General features: G+C 36.7%; 1 protein-coding gene across 5 annotated transcripts; it reads left to right on the top strand.

Annotated features, from left to right (window-relative positions):
• The first annotated feature begins 2,182 nt into the window (after positions 1-2,182).
• Positions 2,183-19,255, top strand: LOC307156207 (phospholipid scramblase 1-like). Of its 5 annotated transcripts, none has more exons than XM_079867466.1 (9): positions 2,184-2,433; positions 3,068-3,137; positions 7,969-8,178; positions 9,266-9,330; positions 13,541-13,583; positions 13,823-14,043; positions 17,024-17,185; positions 17,307-17,471; positions 17,703-19,255. In XM_079867466.1, the coding sequence occupies exons 2-9, from the start codon at positions 3,125-3,127 to the stop codon at positions 17,760-17,762; spliced, it is 939 nt and encodes a 312-aa protein (XP_079723592.1). In that variant the 5' UTR covers positions 2,184-2,433; positions 3,068-3,124; the 3' UTR covers positions 17,763-19,255. The 5 variants fall into 5 exon arrangements, with proteins under 5 accessions (XP_079723596.1, XP_079723595.1, XP_079723592.1 ...); XM_079867468.1 differs by having other exon boundaries at positions 2,184-2,437; positions 17,703-19,087; XM_079867467.1 differs by having other exon boundaries at positions 2,184-2,448; positions 17,703-19,087.
• Positions 19,256-20,203: the final 948 nt, after the last annotated feature.

Raw genomic sequence — 20,203 nt, 5'->3', positions numbered from 1 at the left:
TTGTCTCGCCCAATTTCAGTTTCAAAACACTGGACTCTCATCCACGTACACCAGAACGCTCTCTCTATCTGTCTCATTAGGGATGGTCGTAGTATTAACAGAGGAAACACACACACAGAAGCAAGTAGAAAAAAAGGAGGAGAGGCCTCTGTGGATGGCCTACCAGCAGTCTTACACGTTTTCTCTTTTCCTCTTTTCCCTCCCTATCCTAATTATCGCTATTTCGGGCAACTGGGGCCACCAGACATAGACTAGCTGTTGACAGACAACCCATGGTGAAAATAAACTACCTTTACTAAACAGGGCCGCTGCAATCCGCCAAGATGTCTGTCAACAGAGATTGGGAACAAATTGTTGCCACTGATTACTCTAATTAGTGTAAAATGAGTGTGTGTGCTTATTTTTTGACAATCCCGCCTTCTCGTTTCTCCCCTATAAGTACCTAGAGTTCCAAATTTAGAACAATACAATTCCAAAGAGTCCAGTGCCAGCACCAATATAAGCGTTTTTGTGAAAATTATTTGCAGAATCAATACTTTTTTTCTTTTTTTTTTTACTATGTATGTTATTTTAGCCTGCGTATTTTCATTGTATATAACATTTATTGTAGTTTTTCCAAAACGTTTCAGATGATAGAATGGGTGATCAATTTTCAGCACTTCATAAGATCTTGAGTAATATGCAGAGTTCATATTGCACTACTCTGATTTCATCCAAGGTATGGATCAGTTTTTTCTACAGTACTGCTCACTACATTTGCAATTCATTAAATTGAAAATATATTTGTCTACTGGTTTACAGCCTGCTCTCAGCTTTGTCTTATGGGTGTTGAGTAGGTGAAAAGTGCATGCTCTTTTTTTTCTTTTTCTTTTAGTGACTACTGTGTGTACATGCAGTCTACTAGTTATATTACAAAACAAAATGCAGAACATTAAACCAAGCATTCAATTTAAACCACAGACATGACAGGGCATAACCGATAGAAACAAAATTGTTAATCTCTGTGGAAAATGCAGTCATTTAAGTTGAAAACTGAGAGCAAGATTGAAGATTTGGAGCTGTTTAAAAGCTGATTGAAGTTGATTTAGTTTTTAATGCTTCGATAGACAATGTTTATCTGTGTTTAGTATTTTATGGTGAGTGTCTGTTGTGTAAAATCTTTCTTTACATTGTTTTCAAATGTTTCCAACATTGTTCTTATTTGTGAGTGCAATTTGTACAAAAATATTTTATTATCAAATGTCAACTGGTAAAAAAAAAGTCATTTCAGTTGGCATGTATGTGTATAGTAGGGATTTCCACAAGGTGGTACAATAACAAAAATATTCTTGTAACAAACATTTGACATTATCTCTGCAATGTGCTTAATTGTCTTGAATTCTCCCATCAACAAGCAAAAATAAATATATTTTCCAAAACATACTTTATTGTAATTTTTTGTTAAACATAATTGATTATTTTTATAATTTGTTATTAATGTTTTGTATTTTTTTGTATTGTTTTACTGTGAACTGTGACCGGGCATACTTTTGAGTCTTGACATTCACATATTCACATCACATGTACAAATTCACAGCCCTTTCTTTTATAAATGCTGGGTCTATAATGTCTGAAATGATGATTAAAAACAGCTAGTAATCATTGTCAGAATGGATGTGATATTTCACAGAATCTGCTCAGTTGTGCCTCCTATTGGGGGAGATAAACAACAACGTGGTAAATCAAATGTTTGTGACTAAAACTTCAAGTTTCTCCAACTAGCCAACATGATCAAAGGCGAAAATGTTTAGCGAAAAATTATATTTTTCATATATCATTTATCAAGTCATGAAAAGCTTTTACTCAAAACACCTTTTTTAAGAGAAGGTCATGGTATGAGTATTGTATCTCATTCTATTTTTTACAGTCTATGATCTCATTTCGGAGGAGATTGGAGGTGTTGCTGATGGTTATTTATGTATTTGGGTGTTAGTGGTTTTCACGCGTGAGTCTGTCAGGAAATAGATTCAAACAGCGCATGTATGAAATATAAGAACAAATTAAAAAGAAAATCCTCACGTTCTTCCCATTTCTTTGTCGTTTACTGACAACACTGCAATAAGCGCAGAATTGTCCTCTTTTTCTTTTAAAAGTTAATCTAGTTGCTTAATAGAAGTCTCGTGGGTTTCTCAGGTTTCTAATCGAATGCGTCATAAAAGGGGAGGAGTTTGATTCATAAAGAAAACGAATGCTTCATGTTTGGGCGTAGTGTTGAAACGATACAAACAGTCTTTTTATTTTTTAGCAAAAGTGTATAGCGAAAGTGAAGAAAATTATTTAAAACTCTCTTCTTTCCATAAGTCTTATAATCACTGCGACAACAATAACTACTTTGTGGAGATTTCCCCCGAAGGTTTGTTTGAGGAGTATCAAGCCTGCCCCAAGAGCTGAGATGTAAGTGAGAGTATGGTGGGTTACATATTTATAATATGTATAATTTTTCACCCTTTTTGAAGCCTCGGCTATACAGAGTAGGCTACGTTTTAAAGGAAACGCTTTTGCAGTAGCCTAATTTTGTTCGCTAAATTGTTAATTGGCTATACACAATAAATGATCTTAATTAATTTTGATTAAATAGTCTCTTTTTCGAGAGACATATAGGGTAAGGGTTTTGGATCAGTTTCTACATTTCATTTCATTTTTCTTTTCTTTTTTTCGCCAATGCTTGGCAATATTTGCCGTTTTATTTTTGTTTGGAAACAGTGTAGGCTACTTGACTCATAAGATCAACGCAATCTTAATATCCGTCGCCACACCCACCTGACCTGACGTCATAGTGTTTCTCGCCATCTAACAAAAAAGAAATAAACACAAAAAAAGGAAACACGATAGTTATGGTTTAATGTTTGGCTCGAATCTTGCCCACGAATTTCCTTTAAGATCCGGTTGGGTTTCCGTATTTCTTCATGTAAACCTGGGTCTTTTCCTTTCAAGTTGAGAGCTTCTGTTCTTTTGGACCTGTTCTGCTTGTTTCCAGCGATTGTTTTGTTCACAACACAACTTCCCTACATTTTCTTCGCCCACTTAGTGATCGTGGTGCTGCTATACAGGCGTTGGCTCTGAAAATCACACATCTGTCTTCAACATGTCTGGACCAGGTAATGATGATAATGATCTGTTTGTATCTTCCTTGAAATGCAACAGCATGTTTGTGGATTTGTAGTTTAGGAAATGCAGCATGTAATGATTTAAACAACCAGTGAGTTTTGCAATAGCTGCCCTACAGTACACACCTGCTGTAACTCATTGTCAATCATTGTGCTGAAAACGGTCCACACTGTCTATTTACATTTTTCCTCTCAAGTGTGATTTGTGCTGTTTCAATGAAGGTGTGAAACTGAAGGTGAAAACATTTTCTCTAAAGGTCAGTGGGAAAGGAATGCAGGAAGTGTAGCCCTACAAAAGTGGCTGTGTTCCACATTTATGAGTTTCCACAGCCTATACGGAATGTGGGGGATCTTACACCAGGAAATGGCTGTGGCTTTAGTTTTACCTAGCTATGTTTTCTTATTGTACAACAAGTTTGTCTGATGATACAAAACTGATATCTGAAAATATATGGTCTCTTTGGTGCCTGTTGGCCATCATAAAATGTAGAAAATCAAACACAAATAAATGAATGTGCAGTCATGATAGGGTGATCTAAAGCTGTCTGAGCTAGAACAAGCTAACATACTAGGTTTATCAAATAAAAAACTACATGGTCTTTAAAACTGTAATTTTAAAAATATGATTTTCTTAAAAAAATATTAAAAAAAAATGCTTATTTCCCTTAACATTCTGCCAGTGCCAAGGTTGACCACATCAAATTTGAAAGATAAAACTGGTAAAAATAGACATTTAAAATAATCGAGGATCTCACTCACTTGCCCAAGTTCTTACCACCCTATAAAGAAGTGATGACTGCTTTATGATATGATGTAGTTACATTTTTTCAACTTTCATTTAAAGGGAAAATAGTCAAAAATAACAGGGTGGACAATAAATTGAGGGACAAGTTAAAGACCGATTTAATAAATGATTAAATACATTTAAAAAATAATAAAAGAATATACATTAGAGAGAATCATTACAGATATACCCAAACTATATATAATAAATAAATAAATAAAAACCTGGAAAAAAAACACGTATAGTAATTGTTGTATTTATCATGAAATGGGGTACAGGCCTGGGGACAGGAAAAAATGGTGATATGTGGTGGTTCAAAATGCTGTAAAATCAAATTATTATTTTATCTACCTCAATATGCTTAGTTCAACTGGTGTTATTTATGATTCAGACTGGTTTAAAATTCATATTGTTCATTATTTTAAGGCAGTAAGATCATGCTCTTTACGTGGGGGACAAAATGCACCGAATCCCGGAAATGACCCAGCTCTAAATGTATCATGCTCTTAATTCAGAGCAGATGATTGTGTTCTATCTTTCTTACAAAAAATACTCCAAGTCCCATCTATACCAGACTGCATTTTGCTGCTAAATCGGCAGTCAAGTGATTCCTTAACCCCATTAGGAGTCGTTCTTTGGAGCAACTGTGTTCTTAACAAGCTGGGGAATTCAAGATAGCTTCACCAAGCAGACTGACACTATTTAGTCCATGTTAAGAAAGTGGATCTTTCTGTTGCAAAAGAGCTTGCCTCATCCATTGTCTTAGTGAATTACTCAAGTCAAGAAATGTTTATTTAAGTAGCACTGAAAACAGGAATGGCAAGAAGGGAGTGTCCAAAAAATACAATCACAAAACATGTGATGTAAATGTCAATGGTTTTATTAGGGACGTTCAAGGTCAAGGATTATACCGTCATACTATGCAGGAAGTCTGTTTTGATGAGTGAGTTGGGGGAGGATTGTAGCTGTGCCATTAAAAACTGTGTTCTTAATGGAACCATTGATGGCAATAAAGAACTTTTTATGTTTAAGAGTGTACGCACATTTTCTTATGTTTCTCTTTTCATTTAATTGGAATAGTGGATGTCTGAAGGCAATTTATTGTGCTAGTCTGAATGATAAATGACGTGAGAGTGGTTTCCCCAGCACTTAACATAATGCTGTGCAATGGACATGTGATTCATGAACGGTAAGATAACATGATGGAAGCAGGTTGCAATTCCACGTGGCAGGTCTGGAGAATCAAATTAGCAACGATCGAGGGCTTAGATTCAATGTGAGCTCAGTTGGTCTGCCAGACGACCCAGAAAGCGCCCCTGCCATTTATCAGTAAGCTTCATAACTTCACCAACAAGCAATGTGTCATGAATGCGGTCCGCCACATTTCTAACCATTACTGGTTCAACAATCTCTTAATTCAGTGATTCCCCTGTGTGAGTGGTCGGTAATTGTTGTAGAAACTGCATATTAAAATAACAGTAAATTTACTTTAAATAAACTACACTTTCTCCCCTTAAGCAAAATGTCAGCAAGCCTGTTTTGAGGACCTCAGGCGTGTTGATGCACGCCAGGGTCTTCTCTCTGATGGCAGTGAAAGGCACTGTTGTTTCTTTGCCCCATGGCTGTCAGTCTTGAATAGACACAGTTAGACACATTGAATATAGTTTTTGTGTTTTTTTTGCAGTGATTTGCATTTTTTTTTTCTGTCTCAGTGTCTAGGTAGGAAATATAATAATTTGTGATCATGCATGTATGATTGTGGAGGTACATTATAGACAACATCCTTAATGCTGAGTCTTTAAAGGCTTCTCTCAATGGCCCCATAATGTTGGATAGCAGATATGTGGTTTGATTTTAGAAATCAGCAATCTATCACAAAGCCGGCACCTTTCAAATAATGTCCCATGATGCTAAGGGTTGTGCCTCAACAGCACCTGAATTGAGACCCCTTTGTGATGAAAGAGCTTTATTCCATTCAGATTCATTCCGCCCCCAAAGGCTGGTGAAAGATTTGAATATTTCAAAAGCTGAGCTTTTTCGTAGGAAAATGGCAGGTCTGGATTTGTTCAAGGGGAGGGTTAGACGTCTCAAATATTAAGCGACACCTGCAGCGTTCACTCTTGGGATACACTACCATTTAAAAGTTTTGGGTTGTTTTTTGAAAGAAGTCTCTTATGCTCACCAAAGCCACATTTATTTGATAAAACACAGCACAAACATTAAAATAACTTTTTATTTAAATATTAATAGATAATAAATAAATATTTATTTATTTATTTTATTTTATTCCTGTGATTGCAAAGCAAATTTTTGCCATCAGGAGCCAGTCTTCAGTGTCATGATTCTTCAGAATCATTCTAATATGCTGATTTAGAGCTCATAGGATTAGGATTCTTCCATATGTAGAAAATTCAAAAGAACAGCATTTGTTAAAAAAAAAAAAAAAAGTTGTAAAAGTATTTAGTGTCACTTTGATTCATTTAATGCATCCTTTTTTAATAAAAGTATTAATTTCTCAACAACCACAAAACTTTTGAGTGGTTGTGTAGATAGTTGCAAGTAAAGAATTATCCTCTATTTGGCTCAAAATTGCTACATCGTTATCAAAAAACCAACTACAAGATTTATAATCTTGAAAAAAATGTGTATACGAGAACAGTTTGCCATCTGGTAGAGAGATCCAACTGGACGTATTGCTGAACTGCTTTTCTGATGGGGTTCTTTGATTGTGTTCAAAAGTATGCTAGAACTTATTCTCAAAAATAATATTATATAATTTGAGGTTGTAATACTTTTGCATGCAACCTGTATTACTAACTCAGAGAAACTGGGCCTTTAAAAACAACAACACAACAAAATTAGAAAATGTGCTTTGTATATTAGATGCTTTGCCATGGGCCTTTATTATTTATGATAAAGTTTTAAGGGTTGCAATTTGAGGTAATGTTTTTTGATTAATTATATATTTTAATAAAATAAAGTTTGTTATACAGAAATGAAATGACATATTTGGCCTAATTGCTGACACTCAGTTAATGCCTCATATGAAAAAAACATTGTGTGGTGGTTGTAAAAGAGCTGATGTGATTAAATATTTACCATCTTCTCTATTCCACAATTACATGCATTGTTCATGATGTTCTTATAATGACTGCAAATAGTCAATATTGTTACAATGAATTATTCATGACCCTTTCTGTTATTGGTGGCTATTTTTGTTTTTCCCCTTTGGAATGCCTCACTTGTACGCTGCAGTCTAAAATAGATCCAGTCCACAGAACATGGGAGGCCTGCATTAACCATCTCAAATCTGATCATACAAGAATTACCCAGCATACATGCATACATCTGTGTGTCTGTATTTATTGATTGGAAGAGAATAAATCGGTCAGTTGTTCCAGTCATTTTACAATCCACTAGCCTGGTTAAAACCAGACCATTCTCAGTAGTAACTGCAGAGCAAATCTAAATTTGCCGGAAGTTGTCTGGATTTTCCCAGGCTAACAATCCACTGCATAACAACTCCGATCATATCCCAGTGATTAGACATGGTGTTGGGATTTTCATTGACCGCTTGAATGGAAGAATACATTCCAAGTCTTCAGGACTTTCTACAGCATTTCAGGACGTCTGTTTATGATTTAAGACTAAAAAGAGGCTGACTTATGCAAAGTAACAAAGTACAGGCGGGAGTAAATCAACAACCGAGTAGCTCAAAGGCTATAATGTGTAGAGTTTCTGACCTGAAGCCACAATCTTAAAGAGCCATACAAACACGAAACCAACTCCATGATCTGCACAAAAACATCCCCATTAATGACATAACACGGCACAAATCTAGCAGACTTGCATGTACCAAATGTGTGATTCAAACAAACAACTAAACAAAAAGCCAAGACCAGATATCTTATGATTTAAACTTTGTTCCCTCCAGATTTTTACATCATTGCTTAATATTTCTTTTCATAGTAAAGGTAAATAAGCAATATACTAACATTATGGTTTTCTCTCTTTGCATTCGAAATTGTGTTAAACCAGGCTACCCATCTCCACACCAGCCTCCGTATCCCATGCCCCAGCCAGGCGGACAATCCATGCCCCCCTATCCCATGGGAGGTTATGGAGATCCAGGATATGTGGCTCCACCTGCAGGGTTTCAAGTAGGGTACCAGCCAGTTCCAGATCAGCCAGTCATGTATCAGCCTGGTCCAGTTAGTCCAGCATTGCACCAGGGCCAGCCGTATGGAGGTAAACATGTCTAATTTGTACTTAATTTACAAATACATTTTTAAAAAACGGAGGTAGGTAAAAGGTTAATGCACTATTATCCTATTATATATATACATTATATATTAGTATATAATAGTATCTACTTAAAGGAACACTCCACCGTTTTTTCATATTAAACTGTTATTCCCTTAACTAAGACGAGTTGATACATACCTCTCTCATCTCAGTGTGTGCACTCAATCGCTCTGGCGCGCGGCGACACTTTGATAGCACTTAGCTTAGCCCAGTTCATTCATTAGGAACCAAACAGAGATGAAGCTAGAAGCGACCAAACACCTCCATGTTTTCCCTATTTAAATACAGTTACACGAGTAGTTACACGACCAAGTATGGTGACACAAAATAAATATAATGTATGGTGGAATAGCACTGGGACCACTTCGACTCTGCGCAGTAAAAAGTCACTCCTGAAAAATCCTATCCCCCTCTCCCTCTCACTTCTGTCATTAGAACCAACGTGACTTTTTACTGCGCAGAGTCGAAGTGCACCCAGTGCTATTCCGCCATACATTATAGTTATCCTTTTTACCCGCTTAGAAAAGCACCACGTTTTATTTTGTCACCATACTTGGTTGTGTAACTACTCGTGTAACTGTATTTAAATAGGGAAAACGTGGAGGTGTTTGGTCGCTTCTAGCTTCATCTATTTGTTCCCCGATGAATGAACTGGTCTAAGCTAAGTGCTATCAAAGTGTCGCCGCGCGCCAGAGCGATTGAGTGCACGCACTGAGGCGAGAGAGGTATGTATCAACTCGTCTTAGTTAAGGGAATAACATAGTTTAATATGAAAAAACGGTGGAGTGTTCCTTTAAGATATATTATTTTATAGTAGTATGTATGTATGTATTATGTATGTATATGTACTTAAGCTAATATTTACAAATCATTGCTGAAATAATTTTAATAGTACGGATTGAATGAAAATGTGCTGTTTTTCTAGTATCCACACATTCTAATGAACTTTAATACTATGAAGACAATGCAACGCATTTTTTGCATTATGCAAGCAGACTAATTGTGATGTGCCTTTATCAACCTTCTCTAGCACCTGTAGCTGCACCAGTGTCAGTGCCTGCTGGAGTACCACCTGGTCTAGAGTACCTCACTCAGGTAGGCCATGTCTTTTGGTGTATTAAAGTCATGTCGGAAAGATCGCATTTACGAGTTGAACTCCCATGAATGCCACCACAATGTCATAGTTCTGATAGGGAATCTTGGGATTTTTTTTTCTCTGTGCCAAGAGTTTCTAAAGCCCCTTTCACACAGCGCGTTGATCCCGGGAAATTGCCGTAAAATTGCTAGAGTGCCTTCTGTGTGAACGCAAACACGTCCCGGGATTGATGCCAGGATCGATGCCGGGATGGGGACCTAATAACATTGCCGGGATCAGTCCTGGAACGTGTCCTGTGTGAACAAAAGCCAGGACCAATGCTGTAAGGGGTATTTTGTTGCTCTTAGAAGAAAGTATGTGTTCCTCATCAACAAAGTAAAAAAAAATGTCTGCAAGCAGAGACCAGCTTTGTGGAACGGTACGCGAAGCGTTAGTGTACGACCGAATCCGGAAAAAAATGCTCGAGCATGGTTTCTAGAGATCGAAAGCGCAGATCATTAGTAAACTTAAGACGCTGTGTAAAAAAATCCACCAAGTGCACGACTACAATCAGGGCTCCAGACTGCAACCAAAATTTAAGAGTGTGCGACTGAATTTTACATCCAGTCGTACATGTGCGACCAGTCTTTTTTTATTATTTTTTTTTATTTTATTTGTTTACGTTAAACGTGGAAGGGGCGCGTCAATGAATCCGGAATGTTTGGCAGGCCAATGAGTGTGAGAAGAATAGGGAATGGCCACTGTAACTGACTAATGTGTGGAGGGGGAGGGTCCTAGAGATAATCGAGCGCGCGCGTAAACGTCCGTGGGAAGGAGACGGAGACAAATATCAATATCACAGACAGACACAGTCGGATGATGATTCAGAGTCAGAGGTTTTATTAGGTGATAAAGGCCCGAACCCACCATTTTCGGGAAGACTGGCTACGAGAATTCAGCTGGTTGAGGTACTGTAAGGTGACGAACTCCATGAGCTGCGAATGTTGCAGTCGCTACTCCAGAACTGCGGGGAACACGAAGTTTGCAGACAGTGCAGGCACTTCGCAGTTTAAACACAATACGCTAGTTAGACACAATCTCAGCCTCAAGCATAGAGTATGCCGTGACATGTTAATAAATAAAAACAAAATGAAAGTGGAAAAAAACTGCGCTACTCATTTCTGCTTCAAAGACCGTTTAATAGTTCGAAACAATAATAGACAGTGCAGAGCTTCTCTCGCCAGTCGCAGGCCGATCTCGATCACGCAAAACAGTTACATCGTGGAGATCCAGTGAAGAAATCCATTGAGTTCGCGGCTGAATTAATAACATTGCTGCGAGATCCAGTCAGAAACATTCAGATTTGACGCAGAATTTTCTGTTATAAACCATATCAGATCAAACAGCGCTGACATGGAAACCAGGAGAAACATGTGCCATGAACGAACAAGTTATAGAAGGCTTTAGGTCCACAGATCAGCAACATTCACCTTGGATTTAATGTAGTAACACTAACTGTAACTATGGTATACTGTGGTTATACAGTGAGGAAAATAAGTATTTGAACACCCTGCTATTTTGCAAGTTCTTCCACTTGGAAATCATGGAGGGGTCTGAAATTGTCATCGTAGGTGCATGTCCACTGTGAGAGACATAATCTAAAAAAAAAAATCCAGAAATCACAATGTATGATTTTTTTTTTAACTATTTATTTGTATGATACAGCTGCAAATAAGTATTTGAACACCTGTCTATCAGCTAGAATTCTGACCCTCAAAGACCTGTTAGTCTGCCTTTAAAATGTCCACCTCCACTCCATTTATTATCCTAAATTAGATGCACCTGTTTGAGGTTGTTAGCTGCATAAAGACACCTGTCCACCCCATACAATCAGTAAGAATCCAACTACTAACATGGCCAAGACCAAAGAGCTGTCCAAAGACACTAGAGACAAAATTGTACACCTCCACAAGGCTGGAAAGGGCTACGGGGAAATTGCCAAGCAGCTTGGTGAAAAAAGGTCCACTGTTGGAGCAATCATTAGAAAATGGAAGAAGCTAAACATGACTGTCAATCTCCCTCGGACTGGGGCTCCATGCAAGATCTCACCTCGTGGGGTCTCAATGATCCTAAGAAAGGTGAGAAATCAGCCCAGAACTACACGGGAGGAGCTGGTCAATGACCTGAAAAGAGCTGGGACCACCGTTTCCAAGGTTACTGTTGGTAATACACTAAGACGTCATGGTTTGAAATCATGCATGGCACGGAAGGTTCCCCTGCTTAAACCAGCACATGTCAAGGCCCGTCTTAAGTTTGCCAATGACCATTTGGATGATCCAGAGGAGTCATGGGAGAAAGTCATGTGGTCAGATGAGACCAAAATAGAACTTTTTGGTCATAATTCCACTAAACGTGTTTAGAGGAAGAAGAATGATGAGTACCATCCCAAGAACACCATCCCTACTGTGAAGCATGGGGGTGGTAGCATCACGCTTTGGGGGGGGGTTTTCTGCACATGGGACAGGGCGACTGCACTGTATTAAGGAGAGGATGACCGGGGCCATGTATTGCGAGATTTTGGGGAACAACCTCCTTCCCTCAGTTAGAGCATTGAAGATGGGTCAAGGCTGGGTCTTCCAACATGACAATGACCCGAAGCACACAGCCAGGATAACCAAGGAGTGGCTCTGTAAGAAGCATATCAAGGTTCTGGCGTGGCCTAGCCAGTCTCCAGACCTAAACCCAATAGAGAATCTTTGGAGGGAGCTCAAACTCCGTGTTTCTCAGCGACAGCCCAGAAACCTGACTGATCTAGAGAAGATCTGTGTGGAGGAGTGGGCCAAAATCCCTCCTGCAGTGTGTGCAAACCTGGTGAAAAACTACAGGAAACGTTTGACCTCTGTAATTGCAAACAAAGGCTACTGTACCAAATATTAACATTGATTTTCTCAGGTGTTCAAATACTTATTTGCAGCTGTATCATACAAATAAATAGTTAAAAAATCATACATTGTGATTTCTGGATTTTTTTTTTTTTTAGACTATGTCTCTCACAGTGGACATGCACCTACGATGACAATTTCAGACCCCTCCATGATTTTTAAGTGGAAGAACTTGCAAAATAGCAGGATGTTCAAATACTTATTTTCCTCACTGTAACAGTAGCCTACACATCTTTTTCCAGCACTTCAAAGCTATAATATCATATTTAAATGTTATTTTTTGTTCATCCTTTAAAGATTGTCCCTATTTATAAAACTAAAAGTTTCAAGAAGTAGGAAAAGTCACACTTATTTAAAAAAAAAAAAGAAAAAAGATTAAATTACCATTGTAAACATAGCTGCAGAGGATGCTTATTGGATATTTTCACTCCATAATATCTATTTTGTCACTCATTTTGCTTTTGAATTAATATTAAGACATTATGAATGATAATAATTAAAGTTAACTTTATCTATACACCTCAAATTAAGCTCAGTGCTTTGTCATCCCACAGTGCTACCAAATACTTTCTGTAGAACTTAGTGCTGCTGCTGTCAAATGTTAGTCTGGAGCCCTGTGAACTTAAAATAAAACTGCACATTGATAATAAATAGACTTAACGTAGAGAAATTACAAAGCATTTGTCAGTAATACTGTTATTTTGGGGGAAAATGTGAATAATTGCATTGTAAGGTGATTTAAGGTGTGCCCCTAAATTTTCTGCTTGCGCTCCTAAAATTTGAAGTCAGGGGCTACAGCGCTCCTGATAAAAAAAGTTAGTCTGGAGCCCTGTACAATGGAAAGAGAGGTTGCGGAAAATTAGACTGGCCTTTCTACCACACATCCTGACGTCACGTGTCCTTACGGGAACTTTACGGAATGTGTGTGAACGCACACTCACAGATTCTGGAAAATCACTGGCAGTGTGAATGAACCAAAAACAAAGACAAAGGGACAAATCCAGGGACTTAAGTTGGGAGGCGTGTCGGTGTGAAAGCATGGTGAATGCAATAGATGCTGCGTCTGTAGTTGATGATAAATGTATGAAATTACTATTTTATTTACAATAGAAATTGCCAAGTTGCATGTACAAATATGATACCTTCAAAAATGTAATAATTACACAAAACAAACCTGATGAGCATTCATTATTCATATCTTTATAGAAGGGGAGTTAAAAAAAATTGTAGGAAAGGTACATCGCTATATTTCTTGTTTCTTGTTACTAGTATATTCTTTGCATTTCAGATTGACCAGATCCTTATTCATCAGAAAGTGGAGTTGTTAGAGGGTAAGTCTTTTTGTTTATGTATATGTAGTTGAAGCTGTTTACTATATTTCAGTGCAGTATGTGCATTAAAGCACATGCTGCCCGTTTCTGTTTTTTAACCCTGAGACAATTTTATTCACTGTTGCTACACTTTGTTTAAACCAGAGACTTAAACCAGAGACTTGTTTTAACTCAGTTTAATTGTAAACTTTTTTTTTTTTTTTTTTCAACTTCTCTGCATACTTTTCGGTCCTCTACAGCAATCATTGGCTTTGAGACCAACAACCAGTATGAGATCAAGAACAGCCTCGGTCAAAAGATCTTCTCTGCTAAAGAAAAAAATGACTGCTGCACACGCAACTGCTGTGGTGCCCTGCGCAGCTTTGACATGAAGATCAAAGACAACGCTGACCGAGAGGTCATTCGACTCATCCGACCTTTCCGTTGTGTCTCCTGTTGGTGCCCCTGCTGCCTGCAAGAGGTATGGCTAACAGACAAGTCATATCAAAGCTAATGTAAGGTTAACCCTAGATTGCATAAAGTGGGTGTGTTGAATTATGACTCAACACAGTATTTTTGGATAAATATTTTGTCAATAATAATGTAAGGGAATTACAGTTAAGCCACATAAAGAGACCAGTATGCTCAATGAAGACCAGGAGTCAAAGTTGAAGTTCAATTATTTGACAGAGTTCACTGAAGACAAAGTTCCCCACACTTGCAGAGGTCATAGAAAATGAGTAAGAGGACCCAGCCTCGAACTGACTTAAAGGGGTGGTTGATTATGATTTCCCTTTTCTAACTTTAGTTAGTGTGTAATGTTGCTGTTTGAGCATAAACAACATCTGCAAAGTTACAACGCTCAAAGTTCAAAGCAAAGGAAGATATTTTATTTTTATAGAAATCGTTTTTTTAAGGACTACAACAAACGGCTGGTTGCGACTACATGACATTCCTCCCGGGTAGTGACATCACCAACCCTAAAATGTACATAAATCCCGCCCCCGGGAATGCGATTTATAGATTATCAAGACAGAATAATGCTAATTAATGACTAGAAGATAACTACACATAAGCTACATAAATTCATCAACTAACCTTTCAGAAATCTTGCTCTACATGTCACTTCTTCTTGAGTCTCTCCATCTTTCTGAATCCGGTTTGAACATAAAAGGCTAAACGTTTTTGAAATGTTCAGTGCATGTCTGTGTGAGGTGAAAGGACACGAGCTCTTGAAGCTCCGCCCTCTGTGCCGGGAGCAGGACCTCATTTGCATTTAAAGAGACAGGCACAAAAATGATGCGATTTTTGCTCACCCTCAAAAAGTGACAACTTTAACATGCTATATAAACATATCTGTGCGGTATTTTGAGCTAAAACTTCACAATACACACTCTGGGGACATCAAAGACTTATTTTACATTTTTCGAAAAGTGCATTATACCACCCCTTTAAGATACAGAAAATCTAGTACTTAGTCATATGGATAATCAGTTGAAGTCTTTTTACAGGTTCGGATAGGTTAACCATACTATTTCATATTTTATAATTTATATCTACAAGGAAAGTGGAGAAATAAACATGTTTGATATATTAAAACATTTGTGAATCATCAATTATTTCATTAATAGGACTCCTCTTTTTTTTCTTTTTTTTTTAAAGGGTACATAACATGCACAGTTTCACCTAATCTCATGTTAATCTTGAGTACCTATAGAGTAGTAGTGCATCCTTAATATCTCAAAAAAGTGTTTAGTTTTATTATATTTAGAAAAGAAAAATACAGCTTTCCGATTCTCTCCGGAAAAAGCCGAGGTCCTGGAGGCGGAGCTATAGAGTCAAGCGGTAGTTCTTGATTTCCAGCAAAAGACAGAAATCTGATCCAGTTGTACTTACATGAATGGGGTCTTTTATCACTGGGACCGCTCCACGTTTTAATAGCAAACGATTTGCAAATCCAGCGTCGACCTGAGCCTTGTTAATAAAACATTCGTCACTGAAACGACCAGAAGAACACACAACCGCACTTCCTACACTCCGTTGCTGCCCCGGAAAAACAAACTGCATCCACTGTTCCTGTAACACTGGGTTCTTTGGAAAACTGAACACGGTAAGCTTTCCCTCACATCCAAATACACACTTTTTTGGAGACATTCTTGAACAAATCCTATAGCGCTGGCTGCCGATGATTTCCTGTTGAAGCGCGTTGATGTGCGCGGTCTCGCTCTCCTCTAGTCGACGTGCTCGCGGGCGAGCTTTTCCGAGAGAAATGCTCATATAAGGAGTTCCACTCTTATCTACGTCATTAGATCCACGATCTAAAAAAAAACAGCCGAAACTTGTACCAACCCGGAAGTAAGATTTTCAGCACAGAAATTCTCCGTTATTCGTCCAAAATATTTTTTTAAAACTTTGCCCATGTTTAGCATGAGAATCTATCTCTTTAACACTGTAAACAACTCTGAATACATGAAACACCATTGTACCCCCCCCTTTAAGAAAACCATTGATTCCAATATGGGTAGTTTTGACCTTCTTCATGCATTCGTGTGGGTTTTTTTTTTTTTGTTCATACATTCTAGGTTTAAAAGTAAAAATGTCAAAAAAATGCATTTAGTTATGTTAGTTAAGTCTCAAAAACCTGAAATGTTTAAATCTAATCACTCTATAGGATCTGATTTTTGTGTTGGGTTTCAGCTAGTGACCCATCTAAAGGACATGTTGTGTGATCTACTACTGACAGGAACATGTGTGTGACTTATGAGTTATAAATGGCAGAGAGTCCGTATGGACCTAAAGAATGAGTCTGACAGTCTCCGGTCAACAGTCACACTGTTCATTTAGTTTAACGTATACACTACTGTGCAAAAGTTTAAGGTCAGTAAGCTTTTGAAAGAAATTAATTCAGCAAGGATGCATTTCATTGATCAAAAGAGACCGTACATGCATTTATAATATAAATTATAAATTATATATATAAATATTTATATTTCAAAATAAATGCGGTTCTTTCTGTTCATCTAAGAATCCTGAATAAATGTATCACAGTTTCCACAAAACTGTAAAGTTCCAAAATTGATTAAAACAATTATAATAAATGTTTCTTGAGCACCAAATCAGCATATTAGAATGATTTCTAAAGGATCATGTGACACTGAAGAATGGAGTAATGTTGCTGAAAATTCAGCTTTAATAAATTCTATTTGAAAATATATTCAAATAGAAAACAGTTGTTTTACAGTGTAATAATATTTCACAATATTATTAGTGTTTTTGACATTTTCAATCGAATAAATGCAGCCTTGGTGAGCCTAAGAGACTTCTTTCAAAAACCTTAAAGAACCTTGCCGGCACACATAGCTATTGGCTTAAAAATCTATTTGGACATTGCTATTCATTTTATCATTTGTTATGTTTAAACTGTAAATAACGATGTCTTCTTTTGAATATGTCACCTTCAGATGGAGGTTCAGGCCCCCCCTGGAACGACCATAGGGTATGTGAAGCAGGACTGGCACCCCTGTTATCCAAGATTCTCCATCCAGGGGCCCAACAAGGAGACTATGATGAAGCTCGAGGGACCCTGCTTGGCATGTAACTGCTGTGGTGATGTGAACTTCGAGGTAGCTACATTAGAATTGGATTGAAATTGAAATTTAAAGTTATTATGACACCAAGCAAAATCTTGCAAATCAAGCAAAAGCTGGTGGGTTCTCACCATAAAGTCTTATTTTTTTTCTTTAGCTCAAAGGCAAAGACGGTAGTGGGAAGCCTATTGGTCGAATCAGTAAGCAGTGGAGCGGCCTGTTAAAGGAAGTCTTCACTGACACTGACAACTTTGGCATTCAGTTCCCTCTGGACATGGATGTTAAGATGAAGGCTGTACTTTTGGGCACTTGCTTCCTTATTGTAAGTATTAAACTAACAACACATTTAATGATCCACACATTAGATGGTAATCTGAAGTACTAGGTAATGCCTAAGAGGGCATTCCAGTATGCATAAGAGCACAGATCGTTTACCATTATGGAACTACGATCAATATAGAATAAAATAAAATAGAAATCACATAGACTAGGACACATTCTTCCCCACTGGATATCTGTTCTGACTGATTTTGTTCTCTTTTTCTTTTCATAGGATTTCATGTTCTTTGAAAAAGTTGGAGACACAAACCAGCGCAATACTGTGTTCTCTTAGAGCTCCTGAAAAGTTACTTATAAAGGAACCTATTTTCAACTAACTCGCATCACTTTGCAAACATTTCAGGTCTTTTTTTAAACTGATGAAATTCCCACAGTCTGTGGATGTCCTCTAAGTCTGGACTTACTTTATTTCCTGTGTTTTCTTAAGTAACCAAACCTTATAGAAAACTGCCACTGCAGTGAACCCGAAGGACATGTTCATGCTCATTTTATAGTGTTCACATGACCAACAATATTACAGTGACAGCCGAGGTATCATGAGTAACTGTTCACTGGTGCCTTTAAAACGGTCATTGCCTAGAATAAATAACTGAACAAATTACTGTTACAGCGTAAGCAGCTAACATTTGTATGTTTTTGTCAAGTTATTTTCTTAGAAATATACCATATGCATGTTTTTTTTTTTTTTTTTATTCTCATACATAAAGTATATTTTTCTGTCTTTTAGAAGGAAATTCACTTTTATTGTGCTAAATGCAAAACATTTTTGTTATTGTACACAAATGTTCCTACACAGCCAAATAATGCATGATGAAGTGGGCAGTACAACTAGCAAGTTAAACAACCAAGTAGTTGCATAGTTTTCTGTGTGTATGTTACTTTAAACTGGTAGAAAGCCAATTTGTATTGACTAGTAGGGTTTTTTGAAGAAATAGTGTCCTACAGGGGGCGCTTGGAAAACCAGCTTCCCATTGAACCGCTCTCAAATCTTAGGATGGTCTTAAATATTAAATGTTTGCCAATTAAATAAATAAATGAGTAGCTTGAAATACAAAACAATTCAGGAAATTATTCTAAAAACTATTAAGTAAAACTATTAAGTCTCTTTTTTTTCTCGTTACATACCATATGGCAATGTTTTTGTCTTGGTTTGCTATATAGAGACTAGCCTTCTATCAATATGGGAATATATTAAATAAAGATAACAATATAAAAATATGCAGAGTGAGCAGTGTTAACACTTTTTGTTAAACGTCTGTGTTCACTATTTTCCTTAAACTTTGATATTTTCTCACATTATACACTGCAAATTAAAGTTGTTCTCTAAAGTAAGTAGGCTACCACTTACATTGTTACATACATTGTAACATTAATAGTAAGACATCAGTTTAAAAATTTTGTACACAAATTTTCTATGTTGATCAAATTTACCACCACGGTAACTAATTATAACTGGTTCAACTGACAGTTACAAAGCTCTCTGGTCTACCCATCCATAATCAATATACATATGTGTCGTTTTGTCTATGTGTTTGTATTCATTTCTATAATATGCAATATTAGTGTAAAATCATACATAATAAACGTATAATATTATGTTGGTGATTTGTGTGTTTTTTTTATGACTGGATCTAGGAAAAGTTCTAAAACAGGCATATTGGTGAACTGTAAAAATAATAATAATAATAATAATCTGTAGTTTTACAGTAGCTGTGCAGTGTATTTTTTCCTGTATTTTTGAAAATATTAAAATGATAAAATAGACTGAAATCTTGTCTAATGTTAAATAATATCTCATTAACTTCAACACTGCTTCAGTGTTACTTTAACATTCTGTAGTGTGCACACTGAGCAATGTTCATTTAACACTGAGGATTTTGATGGGGTTAAGATAAAAATACACTGTATTTTAACAGTAATAAACTGTAAATTCAGTTTATGGATCTGTAGAAAAAAAAATTCTGCAGATTTTCCAGAGAATGTCTGTTAAAAATGGAAAAGTACTGTCGAATTATTTAAATCTTTTCCAGAGAAGACAGTAATTTACTTTCAAACAGCCAAATTTACTTAATGAAACGAGTGATTTTCACTCATATAGTGAAAGTTTATTGCACTTAGTTGAACTCAATAGAGAATAAATATTGAAAGTTAATGGGGTTTTTTGGTGACAAAGAAATGAGAATTCAAAGAATTGAAACAAAGAAATGTTCTTTGTTTGAACTCAAATAATTTCACAATATTATACTTGCATTACACAGTATAAATATTAGTTTTTAAACTTAAGAGGTTTGAGGCAATTTACAGTAAAATCTTTTTTTTTTTTTTTTTTTTTTTTTTACAGATTATCTGTTTTTAATTCAACAACACTTTTCTGTTGTTAACAGACAGACCCCCATAGGACTTCAGATGTGAGTCAAAGATAAAATAACTAACATTTACATACAATACTTAATACAAAACCATCTTTATCAATCTTTTTAAACAAAACAAGAATGTTTCTTAAGGTTTACCTCTATACACATAAAGATACACACAAAGACTACAGGAGACAGCGCGACAACATTTTTTTATGTCAACAAGATGTTCTTGCTTTGGTACAACCGGTTAACCTTCATCAGTCGACCTAATCCTCCCATTGTTCACAAATATCTGAGGCCCCACCACTCTCACAATAAATATTTTAGAGCTTGGCATAACTAGATTATTATAATTCTT

The sequence above is a fragment of the Squalius cephalus genome (assembly GCF_949319135.1).
Source record: "Squalius cephalus genome assembly, chromosome: 3".
In the NCBI taxonomy this organism is placed as follows: Eukaryota; Metazoa; Chordata; class Actinopteri; order Cypriniformes; family Leuciscidae; genus Squalius; species Squalius cephalus.
The sequence above is the reverse complement of the archived record's forward strand: the minus strand, read 5'-3'. Positions and strand labels throughout refer to the sequence as shown.

Excerpts from the sequence above, each read along its gene's own strand:
- LOC307156207 (XM_079867466.1), top strand. Across the intron at positions 8,179-9,265 it reads CCAGGGCCAGCCGTATGGAG|CACCTGTAGCTGCACCAGTG; the intron begins GTAAACATGTCT and ends AACCTTCTCTAG. Across the intron at positions 9,331-13,540 it reads GTCTAGAGTACCTCACTCAG|ATTGACCAGATCCTTATTCA; the intron begins GTAGGCCATGTC and ends TTTGCATTTCAG.